Source organism: Aythya fuligula, chromosome 6 (assembly GCF_009819795.1).
Source record: "Aythya fuligula isolate bAytFul2 chromosome 6, bAytFul2.pri, whole genome shotgun sequence".
Lineage (NCBI taxonomy): Eukaryota > Metazoa > Chordata > Aves > Anseriformes > Anatidae > Aythya > Aythya fuligula.
Genome location: NC_045564.1, coordinates 16,819,053 through 16,835,205, shown reverse-complemented (window position 1 = coordinate 16,835,205; position 16,153 = coordinate 16,819,053). Strand labels below are relative to the sequence as shown.

At 55.8% G+C, this 16,153-nt stretch overlaps 2 protein-coding genes across 2 annotated transcripts; one reads left to right on the top strand and one right to left on the bottom strand.

Annotated features, from left to right (window-relative positions):
* Positions 1-2,246: 2,246 nt before the first annotated feature.
* Positions 2,247-5,200, bottom strand: EVX2 (even-skipped homeobox 2). Its single transcript, XM_032190683.1, has 3 exons — positions 4,777-5,200; positions 3,335-3,594; positions 2,247-2,906 (listed from the first exon to the last, which is right to left on the bottom strand). The coding sequence occupies exons 1-3, from the start codon at positions 5,198-5,200 to the stop codon at positions 2,247-2,249; spliced, it is 1,344 nt and encodes a 447-aa protein (XP_032046574.1).
* A 6,827-nt stretch (positions 5,201-12,027) lies between these two features.
* HOXD13 (homeobox D13) lies at positions 12,028-13,768 on the top strand. The gene is made up of 2 exons (XM_032190581.1): positions 12,028-12,751; positions 13,518-13,768. Exons 1-2 carry the CDS (start codon positions 12,028-12,030, stop codon positions 13,766-13,768), a joined length of 975 nt encoding a protein of 324 aa, XP_032046472.1.
* Positions 13,769-16,153: the final 2,385 nt, after the last annotated feature.

Here is a 16,153-nt window from a genome sequence, read left to right as displayed (position 1 = left end):
CCCTGGATGCCATATTTAAAAACAAACATCAGTACGCAATGTTTTGCAGCCTCTTAAACAAATAACCTCGCTTTGATTTAAATAACATTTATTTTACATGACCAAACACAATAAATAACGTAATATACAAAGCTTTATAATTATTGCACATTTGTAAAATATTTTACAGTGAGTTCGTACAGCCAGCAATATTTAAAGCACAAAGACTTTATTTACAGTTTCATATAATAACCAGGTCCAACGGACCTAACATAAAACGAATTTATGTTAATTTTACCAACCAGCGTCCTCATCGATCATTTCATAGACATATATATATATTTTGGAAAAATGTAAACATTATTGCCAAAATCGTCGTATATACATCCAATACTTGCGCGATCATAACAAATGATTCCAACAATCGAAAAGGTTAAGCTGGTAAAAGAGTGCTACGTTTTGGTCTAGTTTCTTTAGCCTTAAATTATATATTAATAAAAAATTTAAATGTAAACTCAGTGAACAACAGCTGGTATAATCAATATTTTTACATAAGTAGTCTTGCTATTTGTTCTTTACAAAATGAGAGATTGATGGGTTAGGTATCTTCTAGCGCACTTTAAAGTTCTCTAAACCGTAAATGTACACATCTTGTCAGAAATCCGCTCCAGAAGCCTTGGGATTTTTCTTACTTAGCCCTTCCCTACCCCTGCCCAAGAAATCTGTCCCGTTTGACCAAAAAAAAAAAAAAAAATCACTACGATTTATGTTCACTGAACAAAACAGCATAGCCTTTAAAATCGTTTCCTGAAAGTTCATTATTAGAATATGAAAAAAAAATCCAGTGTCTTAAAAATAGAAGTATTTCAGGACACTTTTTCGAAATATATAATAGACTTTTGTGTGTGTGAGAGAGAGAGCGTACGTGTGTGTGTGTGTTCACATTCACACAGGGCCTAAACAAGCAATAGCAAGTTAGATGAGGGCTTCAACTCTTCAGAAAAATCTCATTATGTGAAGAGTGAAGTGGCTCTGTAGGGAGCATTATGGAAATATCTGGGTTTGATTTAATGAGGCTCTTCACATTGGTAGAATATCAACTTAACAGAGAAAAGTCTACCCGGGGCGTCCAAGTTACCAAAATGAAAATTGGCAATTGAGATGATAAGAAAGTGGCTTTCTTGTGCGAAATCACTTCAGGTAACAGATATAACATTAAATAACATACATTCTATGCACCAAGAACAATGTTTTATGTACCAAGTCTCTTATCTGTCTCTTCTAATGACTTCCCTTAGCGGGTTGTTAGTACTTGACAGCAGGTCTCTGTGCGGGGAACTTTTTTCCAATTCCACATTCAAAGGAGGTCCATCAGAGAACATGATTGGCAATTTTCGTCATAATCTGCACATTATTAGCATCAAAATTGACATGGCAGTAACACTGGTGGTTTTTGATGTGCCTTTCTTCAAGTTCAAGGAAGTCCCTCCAGTAGCAGTGGTTTGGTATAGCAGGTCTCAGTTACCCAGCGGTGGCTTTTCAGAGGCAAAGGCGCGACAGAGATGTGTGAGAAATAAATCCGAGAGCCGTTTTACCGAAAGAAGAGAAACACGCTAAGAGAAAAAAATCAAATTTAGCAAAGTGTCTGTAAGGTAAATGCTTCAGGACAACATCCTACACCTAGAGAGATTCAAGTATTTCCCAGATTGCGTGGGCTATGGTAGCTGGAAAGCACGAGCTTAAAAAATGCCTCTCCCAATGCTGTCAATCTCCCACCTCCCTTCCCGTTACTGGCCCGTCGCAGCAGCCTCATTAGCTACCGCTTTCCGTGCGTAAAATACGCGAGACATTTCCCATTTATTCCAACTCAGACCAAAATAATAATAATAATAATAATAATAATAATAATAATAATAATAATAATAATAAAAAGTGGGGGAAAGAATGTAAGAAAGGAACACAAACACCTTCCCTCGGGCCGGCCCCCTCCCACGGCGGCCCGCGGCCCCACCAGGCCGGCCGTCGGGCGGCGCGGGGCCGCTCCGCGCACCTCGGGGGCGCCTCCTCGGGGGCGCCTCCGCGGGGGCGCAGGGACGCGGAGCGCCCTCTCCGCTGGGCCCCGCTCCCCGCCGCGACGGGGCGGTCAGCGCCAGCCACGCCGGGGGAACCGGCGGCCGGGCCCGGGGCGCCCCCCGGCCCCGAGCCGCCGCCGCCGCCCTCCCGCCCCCCTACAAAACGCCCCCTGCCCCGGGCGCGGGCCGGGGTAGTTATCTGGTGAGCGGCGCCTCCTCCCGCTGGTCCGGCGAGGCGACGGCGGCCTTGCTGAGCACGGCGGCCGAGTAGGGCAGGAAGCCGCTCTCGGAGCGCTGCGCGGCCGCGGTGCACGGGAAGTCGGCGGCGGCGGCGCCCCGCGAGCCCAGCGCCGAGGCTGCCGCCGCCGCCGCCGCCGCCGTCTGGCTGCTGTGGCAGCTGAGGCAGGAGCAGGGCGCCGAGCCCCCCGGCGGCCCCGACCCCGCCGCCGCCGCCGCAGCTGCCGCCGCCGCCGCCGCCGCCGAGGCGGCCGCGCTGCTGTTGAGGCCGGCGGCGGCGGCGGCCGGCGCCTGGTAGAGGCCGGGGTGTCGGAAGCTGCAGAGCAGCTCCGGGCGCGAGTAGGGGTGCGAGAGGGCGCGGAAGGTGTCCAGCGGACGGATGGAGGTGGCGAAGGGCGCGGCGGCGGCGCCCGAGGCGGCGGCAGCGGCGGCGGCGGCGGTGACCCCGACGTGCGGGTAGTAGTGGAGAGGGACGTGCGAGTGGAAGGGGTAGGGCAGGCTGCCCGTGGCGGCCGCGTGGGTCATCATGTAGGTGTAGAAGCTGGGGTCGGCCGGGTGGGGCCACGACATGGCCAGGCGCTGCCGCTTGTCCTTCATGCGCCGGTTCTGGAACCACACCTGGCGGGGACACAAGCACAGCGCGGCCTCAGCTCCGCTCCACAGCCCGCAGCCCCCAGCCCGCAGCCCGCGGCCCGCTCCCGGCCCGCTCCCAGCCTCCCCGGCCGAGGCACCGGCGGGCACCGACGCCTCCGTCCCTCGCCAGCCCGCAGCAGCCGGCTGAGCCTGTGCCCGGGGAGGATCCCTTCGATCCGCAGCAAACGTTTTCCCTCCGAGCCCTCCCCTCCCCCTCCACGGAGGACCGTGACCTCCGGTACTGACGCGCTCGTCCCTCTGCCTCTTCCCCCCTCCCCGCCCCGGGTACCAGCTGCGTTTATTTTCTCTCCCCTCTCCTCCTTAGGAAACGCGCTAGCTCAATAAAATCCGCCGAGGAAACTAAAAATAAAGCCAAGGCAAGCGGCAAGTTTGAGGAGCGGGGCGCGCCGTACCTTGATGGTGGTCTCGGGGAGGTTGAGGGCGGCAGCCAGCTCGCAGCGCCGCGGCCGCGACACGTAGTTCTCCCGGTAAAACTCCTTCTCCAGGCGGGCGATCTGCTCGCGGGTGAAGGCGGTTCGGTACCTCCGCACCTGGTCGGCCCCCGCCGCCGAGCCGCCCAGCGCGCTGGTGCTGTGCAGGCTGCCCAGGCCGGCGGCGGGGGCGGCGGCGGCGGCGGCGGGGGCGCTGGGCGCGGGGCTGCTCTCCGCGTAGCCTGCGGGGCGAGCGCACCGTCAGAGAGGCCGGGGGCAGCCCCGGCCCGCCCGGCCTTCCCGCGAGCTGTCACCCGGACAAATTGCTGCCCTTCATAGGATCGATACGCTTGGGTCTGGGGTGGGCTTTTTCCTTGCTTCCTTCCTTCCTTTTTTTTTTTTTTTTTTTTTTTTTGGGGGGGGGGGATATTTTTTAGTCTTTTTTCTTTCTTTCTTTCCTTTTTTTTTTTTTAATTATTATTATTTTTTGTCACAGAGCCGCCTTAGTGCGGGCAAACCGGGAGGTTTGTGTGGCTACAAAGCGGCAGCGCCCGAAGCCGCCGAGCCCCGGGAAGGGTGTGCGGGGACTCGGCCGGGCTGCCAGGAACCCTGGGCTCTCCTCTCGCCTTTCGCTCTTGGAAGGGTTCGGTTTCGTTTGAGACGAACCGAGTCTGAGCAGCCCCAGCGCCAATTTTTCTCGCGCGTTCCGTCGAGGATCCCTTCCTTTCTTTGGCACATTTGGGAGAAAAGGCATGCACTGTGGCCCCTAGGAAATCCACCGCTCACCTGGCTCCCGCCCCCCCTCCCCAGTTACAGCGATAATAACAGCCATCGTCCATCACTATGCCCCGCAAAGCAGGAACGAGACAGGGCTGTTCCAGCTCCTCTGTTATAAACAGAGTAAAAGTGAACAATGCCCAATTACTCTTAAATGGACACGGGATGACACGTTGCATATAAACAGAGAAGGACAAACGCAGACAAATACGGACAGTTTCCTCACCCTTCTACCTCTCTCTCTAATTTAATCTATGTATGTATGTATACACACACACATATACACGGCTTGAGGGACGCAGAGGGCTCCAAGAGCGCGAGAAAAAATAAGGACAAAGGTTCCCCTAAATCCAGGTGGGTGGATGTTCGTGCCCACAGCTATTCTGGATATCTAGCTACATACAGATGAATCTGGGCACGCACACACACGCACGCACCCGCAGAGGAGCTGCCCGGGCAGTGTCCCGGCTATCGGGATAGCGCAGCAATCACAATAATATTTTACAGCCTCCAGCTCTGTCTCGGCAGAAGAGAGAGCGCCGTTTGCAGAGGCGAGCAACTTTGGCGGTGTCGGTGGGTTCGCTTGGCTTTTTAAACCCGGTTGGCAAAGCGCAGGGCTTAGATGGAGATGAGAAACGAAGAGTTACCTTTGTTACTGTTTTCCTTCAGCTGGGAGGAAGTCAGGCTGGCCGGGGAGCGGAGTGCGGAGCAGCCCACCTCCACATCACTGTTCATATCTGCCTCTTGAGCAACTTCCGAATAAAGGCTGATTTTCTTCCTGCTTTCCGACGGCGGGATTTCGGACGAGACGGCGCTTTCGCTGCTCGGGTGCTGAAGATTGAATAAAGTGTCTATTTCGAATTTGCCTTTGGCGGAGATGTCCCCTATCGCGCTGTGCAGGGAGGCGGAAGTTAGTCTCGGGCTGAGGCGACCACTGTGCTGAGAATTTTCAAGGGCCTCCAGCACCGCATTTCCAGCTGAGTCTGACAAATTCGAGAGCCTTTTGCCAGCTGTAGGGCTGTGCAGTCCTCTCTCCATCAGGATCATCTCTTTTCTTATTCTTTCCATCATCTCAGCTTTATAAAAAATGTCAAAGTTGCAGGGCTGGTCCTGTACTAATGATGAGCTGCAGCAGGGGCTAATTCACATTCAGCCCGGCAAGTGTCTCTAAATATTATTATCTCTTTTTGAGGGAGGCGTAAAAATTGTGGGATGCCAAAGCGAGGGAATGACTGGTCAAAATGACCCATACATCCTTTCTAGCCCGAAATGTCATTCATCAAAAAGTAGTGCTCGTCATTAAGGTACGAATGACGCTGTTCGAATAATCATTTATTGTAACAGGTTTATAAGCAAATAAATACAAGCTCCTGTCAGTGGATAATGAAGGCGGCTTCTGAGCAGACAAATATATCCAGGTGGAAAGAAAGAAAGACAAGAAGTGAGGAGTAAAGCTCTTGTCCTTAGCTTGATCAGATCTTGCTTGAATTGCTCTGGGGTTTGGCCTCTGGGGTGAAATTGACAGTCTGATTAATAAAATGAGCTGTGCAACATTTCCCCCTTCATTTAGGTGCATCATTATGCTCTGATTTTTGTTTTGTTGCCTTTTAGGTCCTAATGATGCAGCTTCTTTCTCATTTGTCCTCGGACAGAACTACATGCTAAATATTAGATAACGCTTTTCTTTATTATTATCTCTACGGCGGATTTTAGATCGCAACGCGAGGAAACGTTGGGAGAGGAGCGATGGACCGAGAATCCCCTGCCGCTGACATCTATTTACTCTTCCCTCCCATTTTTCCGACTGCATTAGTACTTTTATTTAGGAATTACTCCAGCACCCCCGCGCATCCTTCACACTCGCGAACCCTACACTGAGACTTTATAAGCCCGCTGCTGCCGGCACACGCCGGTTCAAGCGGACCTACAGCAGTCGCCTGGAAATTGAAATAGGAATTAGAATTCCTGGTTTCTAATATCTTTCATTCGTTGCGACCTTAAACACGATCTCCTTTCTACTTTCTGAAATCTCGTTTCTCTACGAAGCTAGCCTGCCATTTTTCTCCCCTTCTGGGACAATGCTCTCTCTCGTACGCTCTTCTAGCGGGGAGAAGAACCGAAGGGCATTAAATGCGTCCATGATTTAAAACACCCCGCCGTCGTGCCATCTCATCCTGGCGGCAGGTTTCTCTTTCCATCCCTTTCCTTCTTCCCTCCCCACCGCCAATAAAGTCTCCCCACTTAAAAGTATTATTATCAGAAGTGATAGAAATAGGCGATACGCGGCTTTATTGTCTGCAGGCATGGAAGCAGCCGGGATATCACCTCCAACCCCCTGTCACCAAAGTTACCTGTGGCTCGGTTAGCTCATCCCTCCGCTCTTTTCCGGGTGATGTGGAGTGCAGCGTCTGGGCGCTGCAGGGGACACGGGCTACCACGCTCGGCAGACGTGACAGTCGGAAAGTCTCCCTTCAGTGATAACTTTGCTAGTAATAATGACGCTGATGGCAACCATTTAAACGAAGATAAATCCTTTGTCGTTAGCATCTCTGGAGTGCTCTTCAGTAGCTGCCCAGCCTTTATTCTCGCCGTGATTTTTTTTCACCCACATCATCTAGTATTTAGACCCTGAGAACCCGAGAGTTTTGATCGCCCGGAGAAACACCCCAACGTTTCCTGTGATTAAAAGCGGGGTCGATTTTTTTTCGAGGAGAGCTGTTCCCGCTAATGTTAGTCACACACATCTCCTAAGTTCTTGTGCTCTTGCGCATGATTCATAGCTCGAAAATGGGATACTTGTCAGATTTTTTTTTTTTTTTTAATAACGTGTTAAAGTCTCCCTAAACATTCCACGAAATATTTAGGAAACATTCTAGGCGTTGTTTGCAAAATCCAGCCTTCCATTAATGAGCGTTTTATGTCAGCCCTTTGAAATGTGAATTTAGACTGCAGTGTGGTGTCCTGCGTTTTACAGCTCCAAAACCAGACAAAAGTAAATATCAACTTTTCCTTGCCCGCGGGCGCGGCGGCGGTGCGGGCCGGGGCGGCGGGGCACCGGGCAGCCCCCGCACCGGGCACCGGGACCCCGACACTGCGCTGCCGGTCCTGCCGGCGGGCACGGGGGTGTCCCCGCGGCTATCCCCCGCCCCGGCTGCCATCCACCGCGGTCACACCGCACCGGTGTCGGGGAGCTGCGAACCGGGGCGGGCGGAGCCGCCGGTACCGGGGTGCCGGAGCCCCCGCTCCCCCCGCAGCTGCCCGAGGCCCCGGCGGCCCGGCCGCGCCGGCGGAGCGGAAGCCTGCGGCGGGGTTTATTGCTGTCGTTTGGCGCCCTCGTCTGTTTTCTTAAACGCTGTAGCAGGGCGAGCATCTTCCCCCGGCCTCTCGGAAGGCGCAGCCACATCCCCGGCGCGGTGGCGGGGGCGCGCAGCCCAGCGCGGCACGACCCGGGGCTCCGGGGGGTCACCGCGGCATGGGGGGGGGGACGGGACACGCCTTTAGTGCTATGCTGCTTGGGGGCAGGCTGTCTGAAAGGTCCCGGTGTGAGAAGAGCAGGCTACGCGCAAGTGCGGCTGTGAGTGATCTTTATTAGTGTTGGTTTGTGTTTTGCACCTTTTAAATAATTCTGATTCCTTAGTTTATGTCCGAAATATCTCAAGTCGTAGCTGCATTCCTATGCAAGGGAAATAGCATGCCATAAAGGACCTTAATAATCTTCCACTAAGATGTTGGGCAAGAAAAACGTTCCCCGGTGCAGTTAATCAGTTAAACCTTCAACCCACTAATAAACTAGTCATCCGATATTTATATTCCCAGCATACCAGATGTATTTACTGAATCAATGTTTATCAGTGTTTTTCTTGTTTGGTTTTGTTTGTGGATATTTTTTTTCCCCAAACAATGGCACAACCGAAAAATCTTTCGTCGTATGTCTATAGTCCGTCAAAACCAGCCGCTCAGCCTAGAGGACCTCCGGCATCACAGTGACATTAGTGGGCAAACGGGGAGGAAGTTACAGAGACTGCCGAAATATGCAAAGTTTTTTCAGACGCTGTTTACTCAGTTGTTCTTATAAGTTTAAAGAGCTGCGCAGGCCTATGGCCAAACTTCTTTTTCTTTTTACCTTGAAAGTTATTCCTCGAGGCATCAAAGAATATTTTCAGTCCTCTTTTATTAAACGTTAGCCGGAAAAAAAAAAATCACAACTTAATTGAAACGCAGTTCGTATTAAGGCAACCGAACGGCATCTCGGTCAGGTTTTAGCCAGTCACAGGGTGCTCGGGAAGCTGGACAGGGGCAAGCTGCTGCCTCCTGCTCGGCGGGGCAGGCTGCCAGCCGGGCCCCGGGGCTGCGCGCAGCTCCACCGGAACATTCGCGGCCGCGCAGCGCCTCCGGGGCCAGCCCCGCGGGATGCCCGGGGTGCGGGTGCCGGGCTCGGGGGGTGATGGGGACGGCGGAGATGTGGCCGCTCTGGGATTTTTAGGGCTGGGGGGTCCGAGCAGTCGGCGGCGCTGGGGCTGCCCCGGGGGCCCGGCGGAGCGGAGCGCCCCGCGCAGCGCCCGCGGCGGGCGGCGGCAGGGGCAGCGGCGCCACCTGGCGGCGCTGCGCGGCGCTGCGCGGAGCTACGCGGTAGCGCTGCCTGCACCCGGCTCCGCCGGAGGCCGCCGAGCCCCGCCGCTCCGAGCGGGCGGTGTCGGGGGGCTCGGCCGGGGGCCCGCGGCCCCACTGCCCGCCCCTGCCCCTCGGGGAGACGGCGGAGGAGGAGGAGGCGACCCCAGCGCATCCCCGAGTGGCGCGGCCCCTGGGCTGCGACACTCCAGCTCTGTGGGGTTAATGGTTGCGGGATGTCCACTACGGCCGGCCCTGCGAGAGCACAGATTTTAATTTAAACGCTAAAGTGTTACTGCGGTCGGAAAGACACTCGGCTGGTGGTTCCCTTCAGCCGCAGCTGCGGAGGGTCGAGGAGCTCGTCCCAGGCCGGGGTCCCCCCGGTGCTGCCTCCGAGCACAGGGGGGAATCGGAGGGCGGCCAGCGCCGGTCGTGACCCCAAGGCTCAAGTTCAGCACCCGCCGGTGCTCAGGGGGTCCCAAGACAACTTTTTAACCCTCGGAATGGACTTTCTAAAAGCAGAAATAGATTAAGAGATGGGACGCTGTGGCACGGATTTGGAGGGAAAAAATAGTTTGAAAATTTTCCCCCTGCTTGCTGTTAAATCTTTTATTTATCGCAACTGGCGCTTAATTATTATTATTATTTATTTTTTAAAAAATACTAGGAAAAAATAAACGATCGCCTCTACAGCCATTAAAAGTCCACCCAGGTTAAAAGATAACAACGGAAAGCCGTGGGTATGGGGGAAAGTTTGTCGAAAATATAAATGGATAGTTTTCTCTTCGTTTGCATCCTCCGTTTCCCTGGACAGCTATGCGTAAATGTATAAATGTACATTGTTCTGCAGCAAACGTGCACAAGAGAAGTGACTTCTAAAGTTACAGTTACCAACGGCAAATCCTAGTAAGGAAGGTGATAAAAAATGAGTCTTTTTTTTTTTTTTTTTTCCTGGGAAACAATAGGGGAAGAACAGACAACAAATACTAAAATTCAGTGCTAAAAGCTTGCTTGGATTCCTAACTCTGTTAGATCCTAGCAAATGCATTAGAGGAAATGATATAATTTCAGGGGGAAAAAGAATCGTGTTTTTCTTTCGGGAGGAGAGCACAGCGCTTTCTGTAGGGATGCTGCCCAGCTCGGGTGTTACGCAGTTTCCTGTGCAGCGTGTGAGTGGAACTGGGCACCCGCGGAGCCCCCGGCAGGCAGAGGGAGGCCGTCCCGCAGCGAGGCCGGGAGAAGTCCGGCCTCCACGGGCAGCCCGGGCCGAGGCCGCCGCACGGCCCCCGGGATGTGGGGCGCGCCCTGCCCCGCGGACACCGTGGATGCTCTCAAAGCTCCGACCTCGGCTGCCGGGCTCTTTATTTTGGTTGTGCGCAGGGCAGTGCTGTTTTCTACACCCCGCACAAAAAGGCTCATTAATGACTTCTTGGTCATAAACCCGCCCAAAGACCCCGCTCCTCTGGCCACCGAGGGGGTCTCGCTGGAGCAGGGGGCTCGGCGGGGCTGCCGTCCTCCCCGGGCGTCCGTGCGGCGGCACTGGGGTTTGCTTTGATGTCAGAGAGCTCAAACGGCCCCCAAACATTGGGCTTTATGAGTTTTTTTCTTTCGGTGGCCTGATGAAAAATGTGAAGGGAGATAAAAGTTCGTCACAAGAAGAAACACAACGGGAGATGGGAATGCAACTGGAAAGATATCCAGAGAAACAAAGTCCATCGTTCCTGGGGACTTCACTTGTCTTAGCAATGGTTTCACTAGAAAGCTGTGTGCAGGGACATAAAAGGATGAGAAACTTGTGCTTCCACAAACTTTCCTACTAATTACGTGGGGCTTCGTGTCCTGAGAGTGAATGCTGCCTCGGCGTAAATCTGAGCGAGACACGTAATCACGCCTGGCTCGCTTCTTCGCCTTCTTGGCTGATTACGAAAGATTAACAGCAATTACAAGTGGGTAGAGCTAATGAACGTGAACTTGTGCTTGCCATCCGGTTATTGCTGTGACTGCCGGCCCCTTTCATTCCTCACCCCGCTCCCAAAAGCTGCCGGGGATCACTGCAGCGGCCACAAAGCTCCACCAAGCCCGGGCCTGGAGGCTGCCGCCGCTCGGCCCCACCGCAGGCCGGCTGCGGAGGTCGGGCCCGGGGCGGCCGCGGTGCCGGCAACGAGCGGCGGCTCTGCGGCGGTTCCCCCTCGCCTCTGACGGGTCTGAGCCACCGTCAGGCCCGGCTGCCTCCTTTTCGGAGTCTCGTAGTTCCTGTGCCCGGGTGGGAGCGCGTTAAGAGCCCGCAGAGCGGCGGGACGTGGCCCACAGGGGCCGGGGCTCGTCTTCGCAGCGCGCTCCCTTTCCGGCTTCTTGCGCTCCTGCAGCTTCCATCCCGACTCAGCGGGACAGCGGCGAGACACGGCAGGAGGATTTGCCCCAGTGTCGGAAAGTCACCCCCGAGCAGCCGTCAGCGCTAGGGCCCGCTGTCCTGACCAGGCGGCCTCACCGCCACACGGGTGGCGCTGCGAGGAGACGGGCAGCCACGGCTAAGGAGCGCCAGGCTCCGCGCCCCGCGGCTCTGCCGGCTGGCAGCAAAGGGACGAGGGGTGAGGGGTCGGGGGGAGGGTCTGCCACGGGCGAGAGCTCGGTGGGGCAGGCGGGTAGGACCCTACACCAAAGCCGGGAAGGAGAGAGAGAAGGGAAGACCGGAGGATGGGCAGCAGAGGCCCTGGCGGCTTCTCCCCCCACCTCGGCCGCAACAATGGGTTCGGGAACGTCTCGCTGTGCCGCGGGGAGGGGACGCCGAGGGTCGCCGGGCTGCGGGCAACCGGGGAGGGGAGAGCCCCGAGGCGCGCGGCTTGGAAAGGGCCAGCAGAGGATCGAGGGTCCACCGCTGGCCCTTTTGAAGCGGCGGGGAGGCGGGCGGGGGGATGAAAGCGGCGGGGGCGAGGCCGGCGCGGAGGGGCATCGCCGCCGCCGCCCGCCCGGCCGGGCCCCTCCCCAGCGCCGGGGCCGCGGCGGGGCGGGAGCGCGGCGTCGGGGGGGCGCCGTCGGTGCGGGCCGGGGGCTGCGCGGCGAAAGGGGCAGTGCGGGCGGCGGGCCGGTCACATGCTCCGACGGCAGCCTATGAGCAGCCCCCCGGGCTGCGGCAAACTAATCTGGAGCCGGCCGCCCCCACCCCCGGCCCCCCCCCCAACGTGGACTTCGTTTTTATAAACGTACCGCCAGGATCCAACCTGTTGGAGGCAAATAACAATTTGCACCATGCCCGGCCGGGGACCGCGCCGCCGCCCGCGATGTGCAAGGCCATGAGCAAGGCAGCGAGCTGGGAGATGGACGGACTGCGCGGCGACACCAGCGGCGGCGGCGGCGGCGGCGGGGGAGGCGGCGGCGGTGGCGGCGGAGGCGGCGGCGGCGGCGCCCCCGGGCAGTGCCGTAATTTTCTCTCCTCGCCCGTTTTTGGGGCGGCGCACACGGGCCGCGCGGCCGCCGCTGCCGCCGCCGCCGCCGCCGCCTCGGGGTTCGCTTACGGCGGCGGAGGGGAGCGGCCGGGGGCGGCGGCGCGGGCAGACCCCCCGGCCAAGGACTGCCCGGGCTCCGGCGCGCCGCCCGCCGCCCCCGCGCTCGGCTATGGGTATCACTTTGGCAATGGATACTATAGCTGCAGGATGTCCCACGGGGTTGGGATCCAGCAGAACGCCCTGAAGTCTCCCCCCCATGCCTCCATTGGCGGCTTTCCCGTGGAAAAGTACATGGACGTCTCCAGTCTGACCAGCACGAGTGTCCCCGCCAATGAAGTCTCCTCCAGGGCGAAGGAAGTGTCCTTCTACCAGGGCTATACAACCCCCTACCAGCACGTTCCTGGGTACATAGACATGGTCTCAACGTTTGGCTCTGGGGAACCGAGACACGAAACATACATATCAATGGAGGGCTATCAGTCCTGGACTCTGGCTAATGGCTGGAATAGTCAGGTTTACTGTGCCAAAGATCAGACACAGAGCTCACACTTTTGGAAATCGTCCTTTCCAGGTACGAGAGGGAGAGAACCGGGCTGAGCCGAACCCCCCCCGCACTCCTCCGCCCGCCCGTCCCCTCCCCCCCACAGGGCTGAGGAGCGGCCTGGCGAGCTGGACACGCCGCACAGCCACGCACAGAGCGGAGAGAGAGAGGGGGGACGGCGGATTTCTTCCTTGCCCCCCACCCGCCCCGAGGAAAGCTCCCCCCGTGCTTTCCGCCCCGCGGGACAGACCCGGCGCCCCCCGGCCACTTAGCAGCAGGGCCCCGCGTCCCCGTCCCGCGGGCGCCGGGCGGCCTCGGGCTCCTTCTTCTGCTTCTCCTAACGGGGCCTCGGTTTGTATTTACGTTTGCAGTTTGCAGGACGATGATGGCTTGAAGGCTTGCGCTTCTCCGCTTCTCCGGCTGGCGATTGACCCGGCCCCAGAGCACTTAAGAGACTGCGAGTAGCGAGGGCACGCAGGCACAAACCACATGCAAACAAACCCACACCAAAGGGATGTCTGTGCACTGCCAGGACCGACCTGCTCTCAGCCCCCGAGCCAGTGCCCCCGCCGTCCTGCATGCTCGCTAGCGATGCATGCCTGAAAAGTGATGACAGTCCATCAAGGTTTCGGTGCTTTACTAACGCGCAAATAATGTGGCCGTGTAAATAATAATAAACTGTAAACAGCCTGGCATTATTTATTTGCCCGTGAAAACCAGTGCCCAACAAGTATCAGTTAAGCTTTAAACGCCTGTAATAAAATTCTAATTTTTCACATAATGTCTTTTACAATAGGGGACGTTGCACTAAACCAGCCAGATATGTGTGTCTACCGGCGTGGGAGAAAGAAGCGAGTGCCGTACACAAAACTCCAGCTTAAAGAACTCGAGAATGAATATGCCATTAACAAGTTCATTAACAAGGACAAGAGGCGAAGGATATCCGCAGCCACAAACCTGTCTGAGAGACAAGTTACCATTTGGTTTCAGAACAGGAGGGTGAAGGATAAGAAAATAGTCTCCAAACTGAAAGACAACGTTTCTTGATCTATTAGTTGCGGACAATGATGGATATATAAACTCAATTTACGACCAGCTAAAGACTTTTGGAAAGACTTGAAAACATATTTAATTTTTTTTTCTCCTTCCAGCGGTGGCGAAGTTTTGTGAATTGTTTTCCATTTCCATGAACGTCAGCGTTTTTCTCTCGGTCGAAGGGAGCGCTGACAAACCTTGACTTTATAGTTCTGTTTCTTCTTTTTTTAAAAAAAAATAATATTAATATTAATATTAATTATATTTTCTGTTCTTCCCTCTAGGCCAGTATAAACGAATTTAAATACGTTGAACGGTTACAGTTATAACTTTCTTAAATGCTTAACTCTTGGGGGATGGGGGGTTGTCTGTAATTTTTGTCTCTGAACAACAGCCAGTGCCAAAAAGTGTCAGTTTTGATTTGCTACCGTAAACTTCAAAACGTGCCGAGGGACAAAAATATCCGTCGGAGAGCACGAGAAAGCCGCAGCGGGACCCGTGCAGCGCCGAGCTGCTTCCAGCCCCCGCGGAGCACGCCGGCAGCCGGAGGGAGCTGTGCACCGCGCGGAGCGGTAACGTGCGCGGTCGGGTTTCGAGGGGCTTTTTCGGAGGAGAACCCGCTGGGAGCTCCTCGGGGGCACCGGGCTGAGGCCCATCTCCCTCCCGAGGCGCGCAGGTTTTTAGGGCTGCGCTTTCGTTTTTCAGCCGGAGGCTTCGGCGCTCCGCGGCCGCGCAGTTGGAGGCTCTCCGCGGGGCTCCGCGGCCGCGGCGTGGAGAGCCTCCGGGGGGTCCGGCACGGCCCGGCACGGCTCGGCTCGGCCCGGGAGAAGCTGGTTCCGAGAGGTGTGCGTAAATCTGCGCGGCTGCCCCGAAAAGCGCCCGGCCTGCTCTCTCCTGTGTGCCCGGAAAAGCACGGGTCTCTTCGCCTTCCTCCCACCACGGCTCTTAAAAAAAACTCCTGGTCGGAGAAGTGAAGCTCAACTGCTAACTTTTAATTTGCAAAACTAAACGGGTGTTAATGACAGAAGCAATAAATGATTAGTTTCAAAAGATGCCATAATTTATATGGGCCGAAAGGCTAGGACTTTGCTGAGTTTGTGTTATTTTAAACCTAGTGTGCATGTTATGATATACACAGGGTGGGCAGACACGCTAGCCAACTACTAGGAGAGAGAAGCGGTACCTCTCTGTTAATGTGCCTCGTTTAATTATTAAAATGTGTGTGTTCCGAACTAGTATTATTTATTATAATATCCTATTGCTCTAAACACTTTGATTACCAGTGTATGTGGGTAAGACATACAGTAAGACTGTTTCTCCATAAACCATTTTTATTTCCCTTCTTGTCTTAAAGTCTGCTTTTACTTTGTGTTGGAAATATGGGCTGAACTTCCCAACTGTTAATGATGTTGCCAAACTGTTCCTGAACCGCCTTTAATAAAACGATTTCTTTTCGATATATATAAAAAGAGGACGAAATTCGCCTTCTTTTCGCAGCAGGGCTTTTCGCGAGCTCCAGGCTTGCGTGGGATCTACTTAGGGCCCTTCGGAGAGGAGAGGAGGAAAGGATGAGTGTCTCATTGAAGGAGGGAAAGGCGTTCCAAGTGGGCCTTTTCGCCGGGAAAAGTAATTTTGAGGAAGAAATGCTGCTGGCGAGAAGTACGCGGGGAAAGGAGCCGGGGGGCAGCTTCTCCCCTGCCTCTCTCCTCTCCCCCCTCGGCCTGGCTCTGCCTGCCCTGTGCGGGGATCGCCGCTGCCCGGCGCCTTTCCTGTGCCCCCCGGGGCCGGATCCGGCCCTCGCCGTGCTCCCGGCGGAGCTCCGCGGCCGCTGCTCTCTGGCCGCTCGGCAGCCGGCTGCATCCACCGGGGAGCTATCTCCCGCCGCCTCCGCCCTCTTCCTTCCCCCTTCTCTTCCGCTCGCACATTCTCGGCTTTTGAGGGGTTTCTTTTCTCCGACCAGACCCGGAGGATTTCCCACTCGGTTCTTTCACAAACGGTGCTTTCTGTGCGATGCCGGGAAGCCGGGACCGGGACCGCGTCGCGCCGGTGCCTGAGAGCCCGCTGTGGTGGTGCAGCCTTGTTTTATCCGCAGGAGAAAGATTCCCTAAATTCTTATTTTCCTCCCTCCCGGCACCTCCCCCAGCACACATACTTCGGCCCCATTAATCCCGAGGAGTTTTCACCCGCCGACTTTCCCGGCTGGGCCCCGCCGGTGCCTCCCTTCCCTCCACGGCCGCTGCCCGGCCTCCCAGCAGGCGCAGCCGTGCCACGTCCGAGACCCCCTTCCCCAGGGCAGGAGGAAACCCGGGCGGGCTGGCAAATCGCTACCAGATGGAGAGGAGCCTCCTGCTCCTCTTGGAACAACGTGCGGAAACACTGAGAAAGAGGCCGGGAGGA